General features: G+C 41.2%; 1 protein-coding gene across 7 annotated transcripts in view; it reads right to left on the bottom strand.

Annotated features, from left to right (window-relative positions):
• The window catches only part of LOC126215270 (lysine-specific demethylase 4C-like), a 384,640-nt gene that overhangs the window by 339,808 nt on the left and 23,925 nt on the right, over positions 1 to 20,907 (bottom strand). For all 7 annotated transcript variants that reach the window (XM_049941954.1, XM_049941953.1, XM_049941957.1 and 4 more), the window contains exons 7-8: positions 10,443 to 10,591; positions 2,859 to 3,023 (exon numbers count right to left, since the gene is read on the bottom strand). In XM_049941954.1, the coding sequence (XP_049797911.1) occupies positions 2,859 to 3,023; positions 10,443 to 10,591 (314 nt within the window). The remainder of the gene's footprint in view (positions 1 to 2,858; positions 3,024 to 10,442; positions 10,592 to 20,907) is intronic.

Below are 20,907 nucleotides of genomic sequence, written 5' to 3'. Positions count from 1 at the left end.
ACAGGACTGACTCGGGGAAAAAGCCAGGAACTTTTAAGGTAAAATGAGACACACACTGCAAAAGTTTTAATGATAACGGCTTGACACTTACAAAAAGCTAGCAATTCTATAACACAACACACAGCAGATTCTAAAACATTGGGAGGAAAAAAAAAGGGGGGGGGGGGGGAGATCACGAAAAATCCATCAGTTTAGCTTAAACAGCAGCCATGAGATCAAACAGTTTACAGACATTCACAATGACATTAGAAAACGTAGATTAAAATTTTACGGTTATGTGAATTGGATGAAACTTGACAGACTTACAACCCAAACAGTTGCAATATTATGGAAATATAAGTAAATAAAAACAGAGCTCATGAAGTGGATTGGGGAAATAAATAATAAACTAGCAGGCAAAGTTTTGGGTCTAATGTTCAATGATGAAAGTTGACTGGGACAATATACCATAGGAAAAAAACTTCAGTAAACCGAGCTGAAACGTGGAAATGTGTTCAAAGCAAATAAAGAAGAGAAATGTGGTGACAGAGGTAGGCTTTTTATGTATTACCAACCATAAGGAATTCAGAGTTCCACATATTGGTGTCTTCCCTTCATCTTGGTGTCCTAGTGATCAACCCTTCTTATTTTATCTTCATCAACCTATCCAAACCCCCTCGCCCCACGCCACCCATCAAATGCCGATAAAAGGATTGAACTGTTCCCAATGAAAACTAAAATAGTTTCATGTACTTTTATACATGCTCCTCTGGTGGGCAGTTTGCGATTTTAAATCACCTCGCGGTATGACCATGCAGTGCATCTGAACTGCAGTCGTTGCACATTGGCGCTGGCAGCAGTCCACATACGCAGGGGTGTGTTGGTGCATGTCAGAGTACAGTGCAGTGAGTAAGCATACAGACTTTTCTGACGTTCTAATGGTGACTGTGTGTTGAAAATGGCTCAGAGAACACATATTGATGACGTTATAAAGGGTAGAGTACTAGGGTGACTGGGTGACTGGAGCCTTGTCAAACACAGCTGGTCGTAGCACGGATCCTCCGTGTGCCACAAAGTGTGATCTCACGATTATGGCAACGATTCCAGCAGACAGGAAACGCGTCCAGGCACTACAGTGCGGGACATCCACAGTATACAACCCTACAACGAGACCAATATCTCACCATCAGTGCCCGCAGACGACCACATAGTACCGCAGGTAGCCTCGCTGGGCAGCCACTGGAATAGTTGTCTCCAGACAACTGAACAGACACGGTTTATTTGCCTGGAGACCTGGAAGGTCCATTCCACTGACACCTGGTCACAGGAGAGCCCGTAAAGCCTGGTGCCAAGAACACAGTACATGGTCATTGATTGGAACAGTGGTCCCAGGTTATGTTCACGGACGAGACCAGTACAGTCTGAACAGTGATTCTCGCCAGGTTTTCATCTGGTGTGAACCAGGAACCAGATACCAAGCCCTTAATGTCCTTGAAAGGGACCTGTATGAAGATCATGGTTTGATGGTGTGGGGTGGGATTATGATTGGTGCATGTACACCCCTGCATGTCTTTGACAGAGGAACTGAACTGTAACAGGTCAGGTGTATCAGGACTTCATTTTGCACCAGTATCTCTGCCTTTCCAGGGGTGCAGTAGGCCTCACCTTCCTCCTGATGGATAACAACGCACAGCCCCACCGAGCTGCCATCGTGGAGGAGTACCTTGAAACAGAATGTATCAGGCGAATGGAGTGGCCTGCCTGTTCTCCAGACCTAAACCCCATCGAGCACGTCTGGGATGCTCTCGGTCGACATATTGCTGCATGTCTTTAAACTCTTACGACACTTCAGGAGCTCAGACAGGCACTGGTGCAAAAATGGGAGGCTATACTCCAGCAGCTGCTCGACCACCTGATCTGGAGTATGCCAACCCTTTGTGTGGCCTGTGTATGTGTGCACGGTAATCCTATCCCATACTGATGTTGGGGTACATGCGCAGGAAACAGTGGCATTTTGTAGCACACGTGTTTTGGGACGGTTTTCTCTACTTATCACCAATACTGTGGACTTACAGATCTGTGTTGTGTGTGTTCCCTATGTGCCTGTGCTATTAGCGCCAGTTTTGTGTAGAGCCATGTTGTGTGGCACCACATTCTGCAATTATCCTTAATTTATGAGCATGAGTGTATGTGTCTGCTGGCAGTACTAAAGATGTCATCTCCTGAAGGTTACACTGGTCAGCAATTGTCTCATAATTGTGTAGGTTTTGCAATAAACATTGCTACTCAAGAAAAATTGTACCAATCCTTCTGTTTTAAACTACACTTTCGAGATGATGAGGTACTAAGTCTCGGAACATGTCTATCGTGTTAAGAAACTAGAATGTGACTAGTTAAAATGTTACTGTGCTGCTACATTTTCATATTACACAGTCTCTAGAGACCTAAACTCAAAATAACTTAAATCAAAACTTTATCAATGACACATATTAACCAAATTCAGCCTTAGCCTTTGTGTAATTTTGGATGCCCACTAATGGAAATGATGAGTCACCAAACGTGGAAATTAGATTCTATACAAATTTCCAAAGGCTGTGTGTTAAAGGCAAATGTGAGAGTACTCAAAATGAACCAAACAAAGTAAACAAAAGAAGTGTTACTGAACAGAGCTACAAATACAATTACGCATCCACACGTGCAAAGACAGAATATGCATAGACATCAAAACTGATCAAACGAAATGATTAATGCAAACGATTTCACCCGACTCTTTTGTAACTATGTAAGAGACTTTCCTAAAAGCAGTTACTACTGGTGAGACAAGCAAGCGTGCACGCAAGACATTATAATTCACAAGTGAAGCAAACCACCGTACTCACTTTTTGTTTGCGAGGACTTCACGCTGCGTGGGTGGAGGTGCAGCGTAGTTTCGTGAGGGATCCTCGGGGTGGGGACCCACGTCTTTCCCTTGCAGCCAAAGGAGGTAGCGGTCTGGCTGGAGACGCTTCACAAATGTGTCCATACTGATTTTCACCATGTCCTCCCTTAAAGGTAAAATCTGAATTACAATATTTACACACACACACACACACACACACACACACACACACACACACACCCTATATATACCAACACCAGACATTGTGGGACATTTGGCACTGTAACTCATACACAGATTTACATTCTTATTGCTAAGCTAAATTTTCCGTTTCCACTTTCATTTCAACAAGTTAATATGCAAGTCTCAAGGTTTTCATGGCTGTTGTCACTGAAGGTAAAATCATCTACGATGTTGGACGCATCGTGTTCAATTTGTTCTACACTGGTGAAATTTCAGCCCTTCTGCTGGTGTCGTCTTCAGGACCTTCTGGTGTTTACAGTTATCTGAACACTGTCAGATTCCACCCTTCATTTAAATCACGTGATGCAATTGTGTTCTTTTACACATTCTTTTATGGTGCTTTCCATTTCAATTATACCGGGTGATCAAAAAGTCAGTATAAATTTGAAAACTTAATAAACCATGGAATAAAGTAGGTAGAGAGGTAAAAATTTAAACACATGCTTGGAATGACATGGAGTTTTATTAGGGAGGGGAAAAAAAAAAGTTCTCAAAATGTCCGACAGATGGTGCTGGACAGCAAAACGTTCGTGACTGTGCACGACAATCGTGTATAAAAGGAGCTGTAATGAGAGAGAGAATCAGATGCACCAGCAGTCGCAGCATGCTGACATTACCTGAAAAGGCGCTTTTATTGAAGCTGTATTATCAGAATAGGGAATGCACTAGTTCAGCGTTACGATCCTATCGCCATAGAAGGGGATTCGAACGAGTAAAGGTCCGTTGACAAATGCTGTGGCGAGAATGATTTCGAAGTTTGAAGCCACGGGTTATTTAGACGATAGACCCCGTAGTGGCCGACCGAGCACAAGGCGTAATGCTGCTGAGACAGTTCAGGAAGAAATGGAGACTGTAGCGGGTTCGTCTATGCACGGGGAAGCCAGCGCTCGTGCAGTCGCACGGTGCACCGGCATTCCATACACTACTGTTTGATTGGCACTGAGGCCTACCCTCCGATGCTATCCGTACAAAATCCATCGGCATCATCAACTGTTACCTGGTGATTTAGTGAAGCGGAGGGCATTTGCGGTGTGGGCGTTTCAAAAGATGGCGGAAGATAACGATTGGTTGAGTAACTCGTTGTGGACTGACGAAGTTCACTTCACGCTCCGAGGGTCTGTCGATGCCCACAACTGCAGAATTTGGGCTACTGAAAATCCTAGAACTGTCGTGGAAACTCCATGGCACGACGAGAAAGTCACAGTATGGGTTGGATTTACCACATCTACCGTTATCGGGCGTTTTTTCTTCAAGGTAATGTGTGATTCTGGTTTTGTAACTGCTACTGTGACGGGTGAGAGGTACGCCGATATGTTACAGAATCGGCATCATCCCCAGCCTGGCTGATAAACACCTGCTGGAACGTACTATGTTTATGCAGGATGGCACTCCACCCCATATTGCTAGGTGCGTGAAATATGTCTTGCGCGCGTCGCTTGGTGATGATCGTGTGCTCAGCCGCCACTTTCGTCATGCTCGGCCTCCCAGGTCCCCAAACCTCAGTCCGTGTGATTATTGGCTTTGGAGTTACCTGAAGTCACAAGTGTATCGTGATCGACCGACATCTCTAGGGATGCTGAAAGACAACATCTGATGCCAATGCCTCACCATAACTCCAGACATGCTTTACAGTGCTGTTCACAACATTATTCCTCGACTACAGCTATTCTCGAGGAATGATGGAGGGTCATATTGAGCATTTCCTGTAAAGATCATCATCTTTGCTTTGTCTTACTTTGTTATGCTAATTATTACTATTCTGATCAGATGAAGTGCTATCTGTCGGACATTTTTTAAACTTTTTTTTTTTTTTTTTTTTTTTTTGTTCTAATAAAACCCCATGTCATTTGTGTCAATTGGTACCCCTCTATCTTCATTATTCTGTGATTTATTCAGTTTTCAAACTTATACTGACTTTTTGATCACTCAGTATACGAGGGTCACCCAGAAAGTAGTGCACCACATTTTTGTCTTTCAATTATTTACTGAACACGAGAAAGAATGACGTTTCTTCTGAACTTCCTATTTTTACAGATAATCTTTCTGTTCTACAGCCTGCCTCCAGCGAGACATAAAGGCATACATGCCCCATCAATACCATTCCTTGTTCTGGTCACAAAGCCATTTCTTCTCAAAATGTCTTCCACATTCTTTAATGGCCCAAACAAGTGAAAGTTTGTGGGAGCTAGATCTGGCCTGTAGGGTGGACAGGCTAACACTGTCCAGTGCTGTTTAGTGACATGTTCCGTAGTTCTGAAACTTGGGTGAGGCCAAGCATTATCACCTAGAATCAAAGAATTGGTGGGTCATTATGGTACCACAATCAGTGGAAGCGCTTCTCTAGTTTGGTTAATGTGTTCACACATGCTTCAGAATTAATGGTGCTGCCTCCTTTTTGGCATCACAAACAAGTCCATTAGTGAGCTGCATCTTTCCAGATCCGACAGCTGCGGATGGCCTCCCTGAACGCTGCAAATCTCTGAGCTCTGCCGAACCGCATTCTCATTATGGCCTCACCCTCTTTGCCCAATGACTAATCATATGTGTGTGTGTGTGTGTGTGTGTGTGTGTGTGTGTGTACTGCAGATGCTCTGGAAAACGCAAACACGTTGTGAATGTTCCCGACAGTTTCTTTCTCCGCAGTGAGAAATTCAATGACGATGACACTGCTTGTAACATACGCCATTGACGTATGCCATTTCGAAACATTGCTGCAGTTACGCTATCTGTCTGGAGGAAACAAACTTTAAGTAGTGCATACCTGAACTTTCGCATTTGTAACATTGTTGTTGCCCGAGAAGAGAAATGTAGGGTATTACTTTCTGCGTGACACTCTTACACACCGCCACAGCCACAAGTCACTTTATGGATGCTTGCAGTTTAAAGATAATCGGGTGTATCCATTTTGCAGCAGAAAAAAGTCTATTTTGATCTGACTGAGAAATATGGTCTGTATAACGTGTCTGTAGAATTCTTATGATGCGGTCAGAAACTGAGGAAATGAAATGTAATATAACAGCTTTCTATTCAGTGACAGTGGGCCAATAGTAGCAGGAATAATTTTATGCCATTTTTCAGCGTAAGCACCTTTACAGGTGAATGCGACACTGGTCCTTGATATTGTTCAGCTGCCTAAACATCAGTAGATCACAGCAGAGGAACCAAAATGTCTATCATGTAGAAGAAATTTAATGTGATTTGACCTAATATCCTAGAAGATTTTTACCTTGAATAACTAGTTATCATCTTCAGCTTTCAAATCACAAAGCACACACTGCCAACCATACACTTTGTGTAGTGTACATGTACACCATCCAGTCACCAGCTAATATAGCTGTCATAATGTGGTCATCCAACTTTTAGACGTAGTACCCTGAGTTTACTTGTTGTGGTGTCAATAAGATTTTTTGCTATAGCAAAGTCCTGAAAATAATTAATTGCCGAACAACAGCATCTCTTATTAATAACATAATAAGTAATCGATATTTTCAGATTTGCTTGGGTGAAAATAGAAGCGCATTAAGGAAACTAAATAATGGCCTGCCACTGGGCTCAGTTTTCAAAAACTTCTCCTGTTCAGCTTTTATATTTATGACCTTCCAAAAGCATCTTCAACCAAATTCTGTTGTACAAATGATATTGCTCTAGCTGGTCAAGCATAAGATTTTGGTCGGTCAGACGGTACACTAACAGAGGACTTGGGGGCCCTTAATTCATGTTTCAAAAAATGGAGACTAAAGCCCAGTAACAGTAAATGTGACATTTGTGCATTTCACGTTAACACCAAGCAAGCTAACACTGCCCTCAAGGTGCAATTTGACAGTAATAATATCCGTCACAAGAAGTGGGATCACATTCGACCGCACTCTTATCTTACAAAAAACATATGGAAAACACATCATCCAAGATAAAATCTCTGAACAACATCATTCATTCAGGACTGCATGTCACAACTTGGAGGTGGGGTTTCAATAGAGACCTTGCATACACTGGCTCTTGCATTGGTTTTTCAGCCACAGAGTATTATGCTTCAGTGTGGTGTAATAGCTGTCATACCAGCCTCGTCGACACAGCTCAACAACATAATACATACAGTTACTGCAACATAATACATACAGTTACTGGTAAAATCAGACCAACTCCTATTTGCTGGTTTCCCCTGCTAAGCAATATCTACTAACCACAGATTCACAAACTAAAGACACTGTTTAGAGATTACCGCAATATACATGAGAATAAGGACCTACTCATTATAATAATAATAATAATAATAATAATAATAATAATAATAATGCTGCCTTGGAGCATCATGTTACGCCTAAGGTTGCTTACAGACGTGCTGCAAAAATTCCAGATCAAAATCCTTGCAATCCAGGAAACACGATTTACGGATGAAAACCATTTTGATACAGACAACTACAGGATCTACAAAGGAAAACCAGCAGTTAAAACTAATGAGAAAGGACTCAAACAGTTTGGTACAGCATTTGTAATCCACAAATCTATCAGTGACTCTGTCATTGACTTCCAGTCTGCCTCAGAACGTATAACAACGTTCTCTGTCAAATCGGCCAACAAAGCATATACCTTGATCAACGCACACGCACCGACAAATAACTATAACAAGAAGAACCGCCAGAAAGTGGATGACTTCTGGAATGACCTTGAAGAGACGATAAACAAAATTGCCAAACACCATGTAATAATCTTGTTAGGCGACTTAACGCACAATTAGGTAAAGAGAAAAAATGCAGGAGAATCACCGGAATCCACACAGCTCACAAGAGAACTAACAAGAATGGGGAAAGATTGATAAGCTTTTGCGAAAATTTCAGCCTCGTAATTATGTAAACACAATTCAAAAATCCCAACAAGAAACTGTATACTTGGAAGTCGTCCAACACAATGTTGGGTGAATTCCAGATAGACCATGTGGCCATCTCCAAGAGTAACACAGCAGAAATTCTGAATGTGAAAACGAGAAGAGGATTTTTTGACTCAGACCACCATCTTCTACAGATAAAGACCAGATTACAACCCAATAGAAAAAAGCCAAAACTAAACAAAGTGCTGAGACCAGACCCCGAATGCATAAAACTCAACAAGGAAAACATCTTACAGGAAATTAGTCAGACAAACACCACAAACTGGACAGAACTTGTGGATGTCCTCAAATCCACAATGAAATTGGGTCAACCCCCGAGAAGGAGAAAACACAGGTGGTGGAATATAATGTGAGACCAAGCAATAGAAGAAAGGACCAATGCCTGGAAAAACTTCAATAGTCACAAAACATCAGAAAAATGGCAACAATTTCTAGTAATCCAAAAACAAACATCTAAAACTATTCGGGGCGAAAAAATAAATTATGACAAACGGCGACTAGATGAGATAGAACAAGACTTTAAGAACAACAACACCAGGAATTTATATAAGACATTTAAAGAACATATTGCAGGATACCTCTGTTTCAAGAAACCGGATGGTTCACTAGAAACTAACACGAAGAATAATTGCCAAATCCTCGCAGACTATTTCAACAAACTTCTCAACTGCGAAAGACCTATAGAGGACATTCACTACGGACATTCACTACGAGACGTCTACACCAAATCCTGACGCTAAACCGCCAACCATCAACAAAATAGTAGAAATTATCAAGACACTGAAAAACAATAGAGCCCCAGGAGAAGATGGAATTATTGCAGAACTATGGAAACTAAACGAAAGATTAAAAGGAAAAATTCACAAAATCATATTAAACATTTGGGAAACACAACAGATCCCATCTGAATGGAAATGCGCGCTCATCCATCCACTCCACAAAAAAGGGGACAAAACTAAACCAAATAATTACAGGGGTATCTCACTCGTACCGGTCACATATCAAATCCTATCAAAAGTTCTCATGAATAGATTAGAAGAACAAGCTGACCCACAAGTAGGAGAATACCAGGCTGGTTTTCGCAAGGGATGATCATGCATAGAGCAGATCTGGAATCTGAAAATGATTCTCCAGATGAGAAACACCCAAAACACAGTGGTTACTTTTGTAGATTTTAAAAAGGCCTACGACTCAATAGACAGAGAAGTGCTCTGCAAGACGCTGGAAGAATTCAGCATTGACAGAAAGACAAGAGCAATCATTCGGGAAACATTAACTGACACAGTCTCCAAGGTTAAATTTATGGGGGATATCTCGGAACCATTTGTAATCCAAACTGGAGTGCGACAGGGTGACGGACTTTCACCATTACTCTTTAATATCATTCTTGAAAAAGTCATCAGGACATGGGAAAAAGAAGTCAAAGGAATCCAAATTGGCATTAGAAAAGATAATAGATTCAATGTGAAGTGTTTAGCTTTTGCAGATGACCTTGCAATCCTCACAAATAATAGAAAAGAAGCCACTAACGCCATAGAGAAGTTACACAAAATTGCACAAAGACCTGGCCTGCAAACCTCATATGAGAAAACCCAGTACATAGAAAGAGTGCCACAAGACAAATTGCCTATTGTGACAACCCATGGGAAAATCGTACAAGAACCACATTTTAAGTACCTGGAAGAAATCATCCAGCCATCAGGGATCAACCTAAAGGCCAATGTGGAAAGAATAAAAAAAACTACAGAATGCATATAAACTCACGTGGAACTATTATAACAAAAAGTCCATATCCATTAACGCAAAATTGAGGCACTACAACACTATCTTACTTCCGGAGGCACTGTATGCTTCTGAAACAACACTAAACTCAAAGAAATAGAGAAACACGAAAAGAAAATTATCAGGAAAATTTTTGGCCCGATACAAGAGCAAGGAATCTGGAAGAAGAGACCAACATCAGAATTATATAAATACACAGACAAGATTACGGATACAATAAGGAAAAGAAGAATGCAGTTCTAAGGACATATCCACAGGATGAATGAAAACAGAATTTCAAAGTGAATTCTTAAAGTCATCAACTCAGGCAGGGGAAAAACAAAATGGATAAAAGAAGTTGAAGAGGACCTCAGACAAGCACACATAACAGTAAACGATGCAGAAAATAGAACTGAATTCAGGATCATCATCAAAAAACATAAATTTGACACCATAACACAGAAGAGACCAGGATGCAAATGGACAGCGGAGTGAAAGAAACAACACAGTGAACACATGAAGAAAATTTGGGCTCAGAAAAAACATAAACAATCATCATAAAGGAATTCAAGTTCAAACGCTCTCTTAAATGGGAATAATCGAAAATAATAATAATAAGCTGCCTTGCAGAATTGTTGCACTTGCAATTAAATGAAAGGCTCCACAGTACTGAATCTACAATGTCGTGTTACATACCTGCAATGACACTGAGATGCCCTTTTTCCATATTCCACCCAACGGGGAGTGGCAAAATTTGTTGACTCTGCACAGTTAAAACCATGGTTGAAACCTGCATGGTATCCGTATGGAAATGTTATCATGATTTCACCTGCTTCCTGAGTAATCTGTAATCAAGCAATCACAATTCACAAATAAGAATAAACTGATGTGTGTATATATATATATATATATTTTTTCACTAAGACAACCATACAACATTTAACCAACACATAAAATATGACAAACATCTTCACAGAGAAAAATCTTTCACTTTCAAAAACACACACAAAATTTGAAGGCTTTCACGACCGGATGACATAGCTGCCGGTAAACCTTTCGAGATGTGAGGTCATGGCCCAAGAAAATCATCTGTTCTTGATGTTTCATCCAGGACTGCGCTGGACATCCTCCTGGATCTCCTCCACTCTGAGTCTTGCCGACTGACTGGTCTGATGTCCGAAAGTGACATAAATGCTGTAGGAAAGGGGGCATGTTCGAAGTAACACGTGATGAGCAGAGATAATCCTCGGCAGAGTAACGGATCAGATCGATAAGATTTTAAGGAAACATGATATCTGACCAGTCTTTAGACCAACAAAGAAAATAAGTCAAGTACTCCGATCTGTGAAGGATAAACGCCCTCCTCTGTTGACATGTGGTGTATACAAAATTCCATGTATGTGTGGTAAATACATGGCTAAAAGAGCACAAAAGTCTTTGCCGACTAGGAAAAGTAGAGAAATCAACTGTAGCTCTTCAGTCAGGACACCACGATAAAAAGTTTTCTGAAACAGAAATTTTATCTACAACATCAAATTATTATCCACAACTATGTACAGAAGCCATTGAAATTTATAAGCATCAGAAAAATTTTAATAGGAAAGAGGAGCCAATGAAATTTAGCGACACATGGACAGTAGCTCTGCAGAATCACTAGACAGTTTTATCTTCAACAAGAAGACAATTGATAGTTAAGTTTTATTTATGAAAAGGATTATCTTTGCTCTCATCACGTGTTACTTTGGCACAACCCATTTCCTACAGTATTTATGTCACTCTCAGACGTCCAACCAGTCAGTCGGCAAGACTCAGCAGAGGAGTGCTTCTGAGGATGTCCAGCGCAGTCCTGGCCGAAACGTCAGGAACAGAAGAGTTTCTTGGACCATGACCTCACATCCCGAAAGGTTTACTAGCAGCTTAAAAAAATTTCATTTTTGAAACTGTAGAGGCTGTAACATTTTTTTTCCTGTTAGGATAATTACAGCAACAGAAACAAAGCATCTCCTTCGAAAAAATAGAAATTTGAGGAAAGTGAACAGACAACTGACAGGTAAAGGACCACTGTACAATGAAAGATGCTTTCCACACATTTCTGCTAACTCAGTGGCACAAGATTCTGTTTCCCAAATCACTTTGACAGAAGTTTCATTGGAATTTGCAAACTCAATACAACCTAAATCTGCACCAAATAACACTAATAAATGTGAGAGAAATGGGAAATTCACATTCTATTGTTACAAGAAATATATCAATAAACATCACTTCGATACAGGAAATTACAAAATCTATAAAGGACTGCCAACCATGCCCACTTATAATGCTGCACTAAAGTACACGAACTAATCAGTAAGGATAATCCGATAACACCGACATGGGGAAAACATCAGAAAAAGCATAGGACATTGGAAGCACTTTTAGAAGTAACATACTTCTGGTCACCAAAAGGAAATATTGCTGGGCAACTTCAAAGCATATATTAGTAAAGCAAACAAATTTAGAGAGTTGAGGTTATACCCAGAACAAATACAGAAAGGTAATAAGACCCAAAGACCAGCCTGCGAGCACCAAATGACAGAGACACAGAGTGTTCACAAAACATGTACACATGAAATATCCGTCTTATTAATTTAAATGAATCCACTGATAATTGTGACATTATCCTCAAAAACATGTAGTGGGATGATGATTGACTGATCTGGCCTTGCAACATTAACCAAAACATCCTTGCTGTGCTGGTGCTGTGAACGGCTGAAAGCAAGGGGAAACTACGGCAGTAATTCTTCCTGAGGGTATGCAGCTCTACTGTATGGTTAAATAATGATGGCATGCTCTTCGGTAAAATATTTCGGAGGTAAAATAGTCCTCCCACTCAGATCTCTGGGCGGAGACTACTCAGGAGAAATTAACTGGCATTCTATGGTTCGGAGCATGGAAAGTCAGATTCCTTAAACGGGAAGGTATAAAATTTAAAAAAGGAAATGGATAGGTTGCAGTTCGATATAGTGGGAATCAGTGATGTTCAGAGGCAGGAGAAACAGGACTTTCAGTCAGGTGAATACATGATTATAAATACAGAATCAAACAGGGGTAATACAGGAGTAGGTTTAATAACGAGTAGAAAAATAGGAACACAGGTAAGCTACTATGAACAGCATTGTGAACACATTATTGTAACCAAGACAGACACGAAGCTAAACATGCACCACAGTAGTACAAGTTTACATGCCAACTAGCTCCACAGATGAGGAGAAGATTGAGGAAATGTATACTGAAATACAAGAAATTATTCAGATGGTTAAAGAAGCTGAAAATTTAATGGTCACGCGGAACTGGAATTCGATAGCAGAAAAAAGAAGAGAAGGAAAAGTATTAGGGGAATATGGACTGGGGGGAAAGAAATGATAGAGACCTCGACTGATTTTCTACAGAGCATAATTTAATTATAGCTAACATTTGGTTGAAGAATCATGAGAGAAGGTTGTATACATGGCAGGGACCTGGAGACACTAGAAGGTTTCAGATTGATTGTATAATGGTTAGACAGATTTAGGAACCGGGTTTTAGATTGTACAACATTTCCAGGGGCAGATGTGGACTCTGACCACAATTTATTGGTTATGAACTGCAGATTAAAACTAAAGAAACTGCAAAAAGGCAGGAATTTAAGGAGATGGGACCTGGATAAACTGAAAGAACCATGGGTTGTAGAGGGTTTCACAGAAAGCATTAGGGAACAATTAACAAGAACAGGGGAAAGGAGTGCAACAGAAGAAAAACGTGTAGCTTTGAGAGATGAAATAGTGAAGGTTGTAGAGGATCAAGTTGGTAAAAAGACGGGAGCTATTAGAAATCCTTGGGCGACACAAGAAATATTGAATGTAATCAAGGAAAGGTCAAAATATAAAAATGCAATAAACGAAGTAGGAGAAAGGGAATACAAACATCTAAAAAATGAGATCAATAGGAAGTGCAAAATGGCTAATCAGGAAAGGTTAGAAAACAAATGTAAAAGCATATATCACTAGGGGTAAGATAGATACTGCCTACAGGAAAATTAAAGAGACCTTTGGTGAAAAGAGAACCACTTCTATGAATATCAAGAGCTCAGATGGCAACCCAGTTCTAAGCAAAGAAGAGAAAGCAGAAAGGTGGAAGGAGTATATAGAGTGGCTATACAAGGGAGATGTACTTGCAGACAATGTTATGGAAATGGAAGAGGACATAGAAGAAGATGAGAAGGGAGATATGATACTGCGTGAAGAATTTGATGAAGCACTGAAGGACCTACGTCGAAAAAAGGCAACATTCCATTAGAGCTACTGGTAGCCTTAGGAGAGACAGTCATGACAAAACTCTTCCATCTGGTGAGCAAGAGGTACGAGACAGGCGAAATGCCCTCAGACATCAAGAAGAATATAATAATCCCAATTCCAAATAAAGCAGGTGCTGACAGGTTTGAAAATTACCGAACTGTCACTTTAATAAGTCACGATGGCAAAATACTAACACTAATCCTTTACAGAAAAATGGAAAAGCTGGTAGAGGCCAACCTTAGGGAAGATCAGTTTGGATTCTGGAGAAATGTAGCAACACACGAGGAAATACGACTCCTTATAGAAGGTAGGTTAAGAAAAGCCAAATCTACTTTTACAGCATTTGTAGAATAAGACAAAGCTTTTGACAATGTTGACTGGAATACTCTATTTCAAATTCTAAAGGTGTCAGGGGTAATTTACAAGGACTGAAAGGTTATTAACAATTTGTACAGAAACCAGATAGCAGTTCTAAGAGTCGAGAGGCATGAAAGGGAAGCAGTGATTGAGAAGGGAGTGAGACAGGATTGTAGAGAATTATAGTCCATGGAGAAGAAACAAAGACTTTGAGGTTTGAAACTTCCTGGCAGATTAAAACTGTGTGCCGGGCTGAGACTCGAACTCGGGACCTTTGCCTTTCGTGGGCAAGTGCTCCACCACCTGGAAGGTGGGAAACGAGGTACTGGCGGAATTGAAGCTGTGAGGACGTATCGTGAGTCGTGCTTGGGTAGCTCAGTTGGTAGAGCACTTGCCCGCGAAAGGCAAAGGTCTCGAGTTCGAGTCTCGGCCCGGCACACTGATTTAATCTGCCAGGAAGTTTCATATCAGCACACACTCCGCTGTACAGTCAAAATTTCATTCTACTTTGAGGTTTGCTGATGACATTATATTACTGTCAGAGACAACAAAAGAGTTCGAAGAGCAGTGAACAAAACTGACAGTATCTTGAAAGGAGGATATAAGACGAACATCAACAAAAGCAAAACTATGATAATGGAATGTATTCAAATTAAATCAGGTGATGCTGAGGGGATTAGATTACAAAATGAGAGACTTAAAGTAGTAAATGAGAGACTTAAAGTAGTAAATGAGTTTTGCTATATGGGAAGCAAAATAACTATAATGGCCAAAGTAGGGAGGATATAAAATGTGGACTGGCAATGGCAAGAAGTGTTTCTGAAGAAGAGAAATTTCTTAACATTGAGAATAGATCAATGTATGAAGAGGTCTTTTCTGTAGCCATGTATGGAAGTGAAACATGGACAGTAAACAGTTTAGACAAGAAGAGAATAGAAGCTTTCGAAATGTGGTGCTACAGAAGAATGCTGAAGATTAGATGGGTAGATCACGTAACTAATGAGGAGGTACGGAATAGAATTGGGGAGAAGAGAAATTTATGATACACCTGACTACAAAAAGCGATCAGTTGGTAGGCCACATTCTGAGGCATCAAAGTATCACCAATTTAGTACTGAAGGGAAGCATATGGGTTAAAAATCATAGAGGGAGACCAAGAGATGAATACAGTAAGCAGATTCAGAAGGATGTAGGTTGCAGTAGTTACTCTGAGATGAAGAGGCTTGCGTAGGATGAAGTACCACAAAGAGCTGCATCAAACCAGTCTGCAGACCATAACAATAAATGACACATTTCTTTTGCAACATAAGTTTTATTTTTTTTCTCTCATTTATGATTTACTGCTGCAGTATTATTCTGCAATAGTGGGCTAATGTAAAATTTTTTGTTAGAGAATCAGTTTGTACACGTCAAAACTGCAAAAATTTAACTGAAAACTAAAACAATTAAAAATTTCCAGGTTTTCTCCAGGACGAAAAAATTCCCAGCTATCTGTCACACTTCCTGATTGTCCCAGGGTGTATAAAGCCTATAGGAACATGTGAGGCAATACTGGCACTACGACTTATCTTAAAAGCTACGTTAAAGATTACTAGAATACACTTTTTGAATTTCTGAAGGTAGCAAGAGTAAAATAGAGGGAGCAAAAGAGTACTTAACCAGACGGCAGTTATAAGAATCGAGGGGCTGGAAGGGAAACAGTTGCTGAGCAGGGAATGGGACAGGGTTATAGCTTATCCCCAATGTTATCCGATCCTTACATTGAGCAAGCAGTAAAGGAAACCAAAGAAAAATCTGAAGAAGAAATTAAATTTCATGGAGAAGAAATAAAAATTTTGCCATTTGTTGATGGCACTGTATTACTGTCTAGAGATGGCAAATGACTCTAAAGATCAGTTGAATGGAAAGGATAGTGCATTGGAGGAAGAGGGTGGGGATAATGAACATGAACTAAGGTAAAGGAAAGATTATAGAATTATGACAAATTAAATGAGTCTATGCTGAGGGAATTAGATTAGCAAATGAGACATTAAAAGTAGCAGCAAAATAACTGATGATTGAAAAATAGAACATATAGATTGGCATTACTAAAAAAACCCTTCATGAAAAAGAGGATTCTGTTAACAAGGAGTTAAATTTAAGTGGTAGGATGTCTTTTCCAAAGGTATTTGTCTGCAGTGTAGCCTTATACAGAAGTGAAATATGGACAGTAAGAGATTCAGCCAAGAAGAGAACAGAGTTTGTGAAATGTGGTACTACACAAGAATGTTGAAAATTCAGCAGGTAGACCAAATAACTGATGAGGGGGTAGTAAATAGAATTGGTGAAAAAAAGAAATTTCTGGCACAACTTTACTAAAAGAAGGAATAGACCGAGGACAAGACAGCCAGAAACATCAAGAATTGTCCATTTGGTAATCAAGGGAAGTGGAGGGGTGGAGAATAAAAACTGGAGAGGCCGACCAAGGCTTGAATACAGTTAAGTTCATTACGCAGAGATGAAGAGATCTGAACATTTGTTACCGTACTGTTTCAAAATTTGAAATAAATCGACTAAGAATTTTGTGATTTTTGATAACAAGACTTGTCATTCTATAGTCCTATAGATTTTAAATATATATTTCTATACAATATAATAAGAAAATAATTGTAGCATATGTCTGTCCAACAATTTATTTAAGTACTGTGTAAAAATTCGAAGTAAATCAGTCAAGAACTCCTTGCTATTTTTGATGATAAAGTTTCCCATGCATTAAGTAAGCATTGGGACTGTTCATAGTTTTAAAAATATCGTGAATCTGATATATTGGTATTTTAAAAAACGCCATTATTGGCCCTCAATATATTTAAAAAAGATTTGATATATCCCCGGAAAGAATACTGAAGTATCGGGGGGGGGGGGGGGGGGGCTATCCGTGATCTGAAGGCTGACCGATCCATCGTCATTCTTCCGGCGGACAAGGGTTCCACGACCGTGGCACTTGATCGTCGGGAGTATGTGGCTGAGGGACTGCGTCAGCTTTCAGACAACACTACATACAAAGTTTGCCAAGGTAATCCCATTCCTGATGTCCAGGCGGAGTTTCAAGGAATCCTCAGAACTTTAGACCCCCTACAAAACCTTTCACCTGACTCCATCAACCTCCTGACCCCACCGACACCCCGCACCCCTACTTTCTCCCTTCTTCCTAAAATTCACAAACCCAATCATCCCGGCCGCCCCATTGTAGCTGGTTACCAAGCCCCCACAGAACGTATCTCTGCCTACGTAGATCAACACCTTCAACCCATTACATGCAGTCTCCCATCCTTCATCAAAGACACCAACCACTTTCTCGAACACCTGGAATCCTTACCCAGTCTGTTACCCCAGGAAACCATCCTTGTAACCATTGATGCCACTTCCTTATACACAGATATCCCACACCTTCAGGGCCTCGCTGCAATGGAGCACTTCTTTTCACGCCGATCACCTGCCACCCTACCTAAAACCTCTTTCCTCATCACCTTAGCCAGCTTCATCCTGACTCAAAACTTCTTCACTTTTGAAGGCCAGACATACCAACAATTAAAGGGAACAGCCATGGGTACCAGGATGGCCCCCTCATACGCCAACCTATTCATGGGTCGCTTAGAGGAAGCCTTCTTGGTTACCCAGGCCTGCCAACCCAAAGTTTGGTACAGATTTATTGATGACATCTCCATGATCTGGACTCACAGAGAAGAACTCCAGAATTTCCTCTCCAACCTCAACTCCTTTGGTTCCATCAGATTCACCTGGTCCTACTCCAAATCCCATGCCACTTTCCTTGACGTTGACCTCCACCTGTCGAATGGCCAGCTTCACACGTCCGTCCACATCAAACCCACCAACAAGCAACAGTACCTCCATTATGACAGCTGCCACCCATTCCACATCAAACGGTCCCTTCCCTACAGCCTAGGTCTTCATGGCAAACGAATCTGCTCCAGTCCGGAATCCCTGAACCATTACACCAACAACCTGACAACAGCTTTCGCATCCCGTAACTACCCTCCCGACCTGGTACAGAAGCAAATAACCAGAACCACTTCCACATCTCCTCAAACCCAGAACCTCCCACAGAAGAACCCCAAAAGTGCCCACTTGTGACAGGGTACTTTCCAGGACTGGATCAGACTCTGAATGTGGCTCTCCAGCAGGGATACGACTTCCTCAAATCCTGCCCTGAAATGAGATCCATCCTTCATGAAAACCTCCCCACTCCACCAAGAGTGTCTTTCCGCCATCCACCTAACCTTCGTAACCTCTTACTTCATCCCTATGAAATCCCCAAACCACCTTCCCTACCCTCTGGCTCCTATCCTTGTAACCGCCCCCGGTGTAAAACCTGTCCCATGCACCCTCCCACCACCACCTACTCCAGTCCTGTAACCCGGAAGGTGTACACGATCAAAGGCAGAGCCACGTGTGAAAGCACCCACGTGATTTACCAACTGACCTGCCTACACTGTGAAGCTTTCTATGTGGGAATGAGCAGCAACTAACTGTCCATTCGCATCAATGGACACAGGCAGACAGTGTTTGTTGGTAATGAGGATCACCTTGTGGCTAAACATGCCTTGGTGCACGGCCAGCACATCTTGGCACAGTGTTACACCGTTCGGGTTATCTGGATAGTTCCCACCAACACCAACCAGTCAGAACTCCGGAGATGGGAACTTGCCCTTCAGTATATCCTCTCTTCTCGTTATCCGCCAGGCCTCAATCTCAGCTAATTTCAATTTGCCGCCGCTCATACCTCACCTGTCTTTCAACATCATCTTTGCCTCTGTACTTCCGCCTCGACTGACATCTCTGCCCAAACTATTTGCCTTTACAAATGTCTGCTTGTGTCTGTGTATGTGCGGATGGATGTGTGTGTGTGGGGGGGGGGGGGGGTGCGCGCGCGCGCTATTGTATACCTGTCCTTCCCCCCCCCCCCCCCCCCAAGGTAAGTCTTTCCGCTCCCGGGATTGGAATGACTCCTTACCCTCTCCTTTAAAACCCACATCCTTTCATCTTTCCCTCGCCTTCCCTCTTTCCTGACAAAGCAACCGTTGGTTGCGAAAGCTTGAATTTTGTGTGTATGTTTGTGTGTCTATCGACCTGCCAGCACTTTCGTTTGGTAAGTCACATCTTCTTTGTTTTTAGATATATTTTTCCCACGTGGAATGTTTCCCTCTATTATATTCATATCATTAATTTGAACCCAACAATTACGTTTGTTATTGTCACTGTTGCATTTCGAAATCTTTTCTGTCATCTTATTTTCTCTTTCTGTTTTTGCAAGTAGTTTCACCTTCTCCTTTTTACCGTAATCTACCATACAATTTTATCCCGCCTATATATACTCAATAATACGTAACCCACTTCCAAACCATAACCAAAAAAAAATTTTTTTTTCCACTTTACACTACCACTGCTATAAAATCCACCGTTTCCAGTTCACAAACAGTTCCTTTCACCTATTAAACAACCATTTCGGCCAGTTCTAATAACTTTCGCTTTATTTCCATTTCCGTTTTTCCCACATCACTGATCACTTTTAGCCGCTTCCCACAGGTTTTAATGTCATTATTTCTTCGTCAGACAATTGTTAGCCTCATTTTAATAATCTGCCACCACAAAACCACTCCTTTTAATGCATTTGCACGCAGTTTTTTCGAAATTTTCCCGAATTTCTCCACCCTTTAACGTGTTTTGGAGGCAACACAACCACCTAACCTTTGTGCACATCGTTGTTTACCAACACACGTTCACGACAGGATCAACATAGCTCAGCTTTTACCAACACTTTTTCGCCTTTTTTCACACCAGATCTCCAGTTGCTTTCCAGTTCACCTTTATCTCTCCCCATATATTTTTATTTTCATTTTCATTTCAGCCTCATGTCACTTTCCACCTTCTAATACCATGTCACCCTCACAACATCCCCACAATGACCCCATTAAGTTTTATTTACATTCCCTCCGCAAACATGCCTTCGCCCTAGCCAGATTACGCCCCCATAATTTATTTTCCCAGGCCTGTCTGACATTTGGCATTACCCCCAAAGGCCTCACACTTAAAGTTCCCATCTCTGGCTGTAACCCTTCTTTCCATCAGTCCCTATACCAGTTTCAAACTGAACAATCCATTGCCCTCACCCACCTAATCCTTCACCTACACATCAACTCAGCCAATGAACACACCCGTCAACTCCTATCCTTAATAATAGTCCTCAATCTTTCCTCTCCCACATACACACCGGCTGTTCAGAGCATCTTCCTACAGGCCAACTGCAAATTAGAACAGCATGCCACCCTCCACCTCAAAAAACTATCCAATCTCCTGGTTTCCCACCTCCGGAAAGGCAACTCACTCACCCTTCACAACCTTTCCAGCAAACCTCAACCTCCTCTCATTGCACACAGACCCAGTCTCTCCCATCTACTCAATCTCACACTTCCAGCTCCACTCTCCCCAAAACC

Source organism: Schistocerca nitens, chromosome 12 (assembly GCF_023898315.1).
Source record: "Schistocerca nitens isolate TAMUIC-IGC-003100 chromosome 12, iqSchNite1.1, whole genome shotgun sequence".
NCBI lineage: Eukaryota > Metazoa > Arthropoda > Insecta > Orthoptera > Acrididae > Schistocerca > Schistocerca nitens.
Note: the sequence above shows the minus strand (reverse complement) of the source record. Positions and strands in the feature narration are given on the sequence as shown.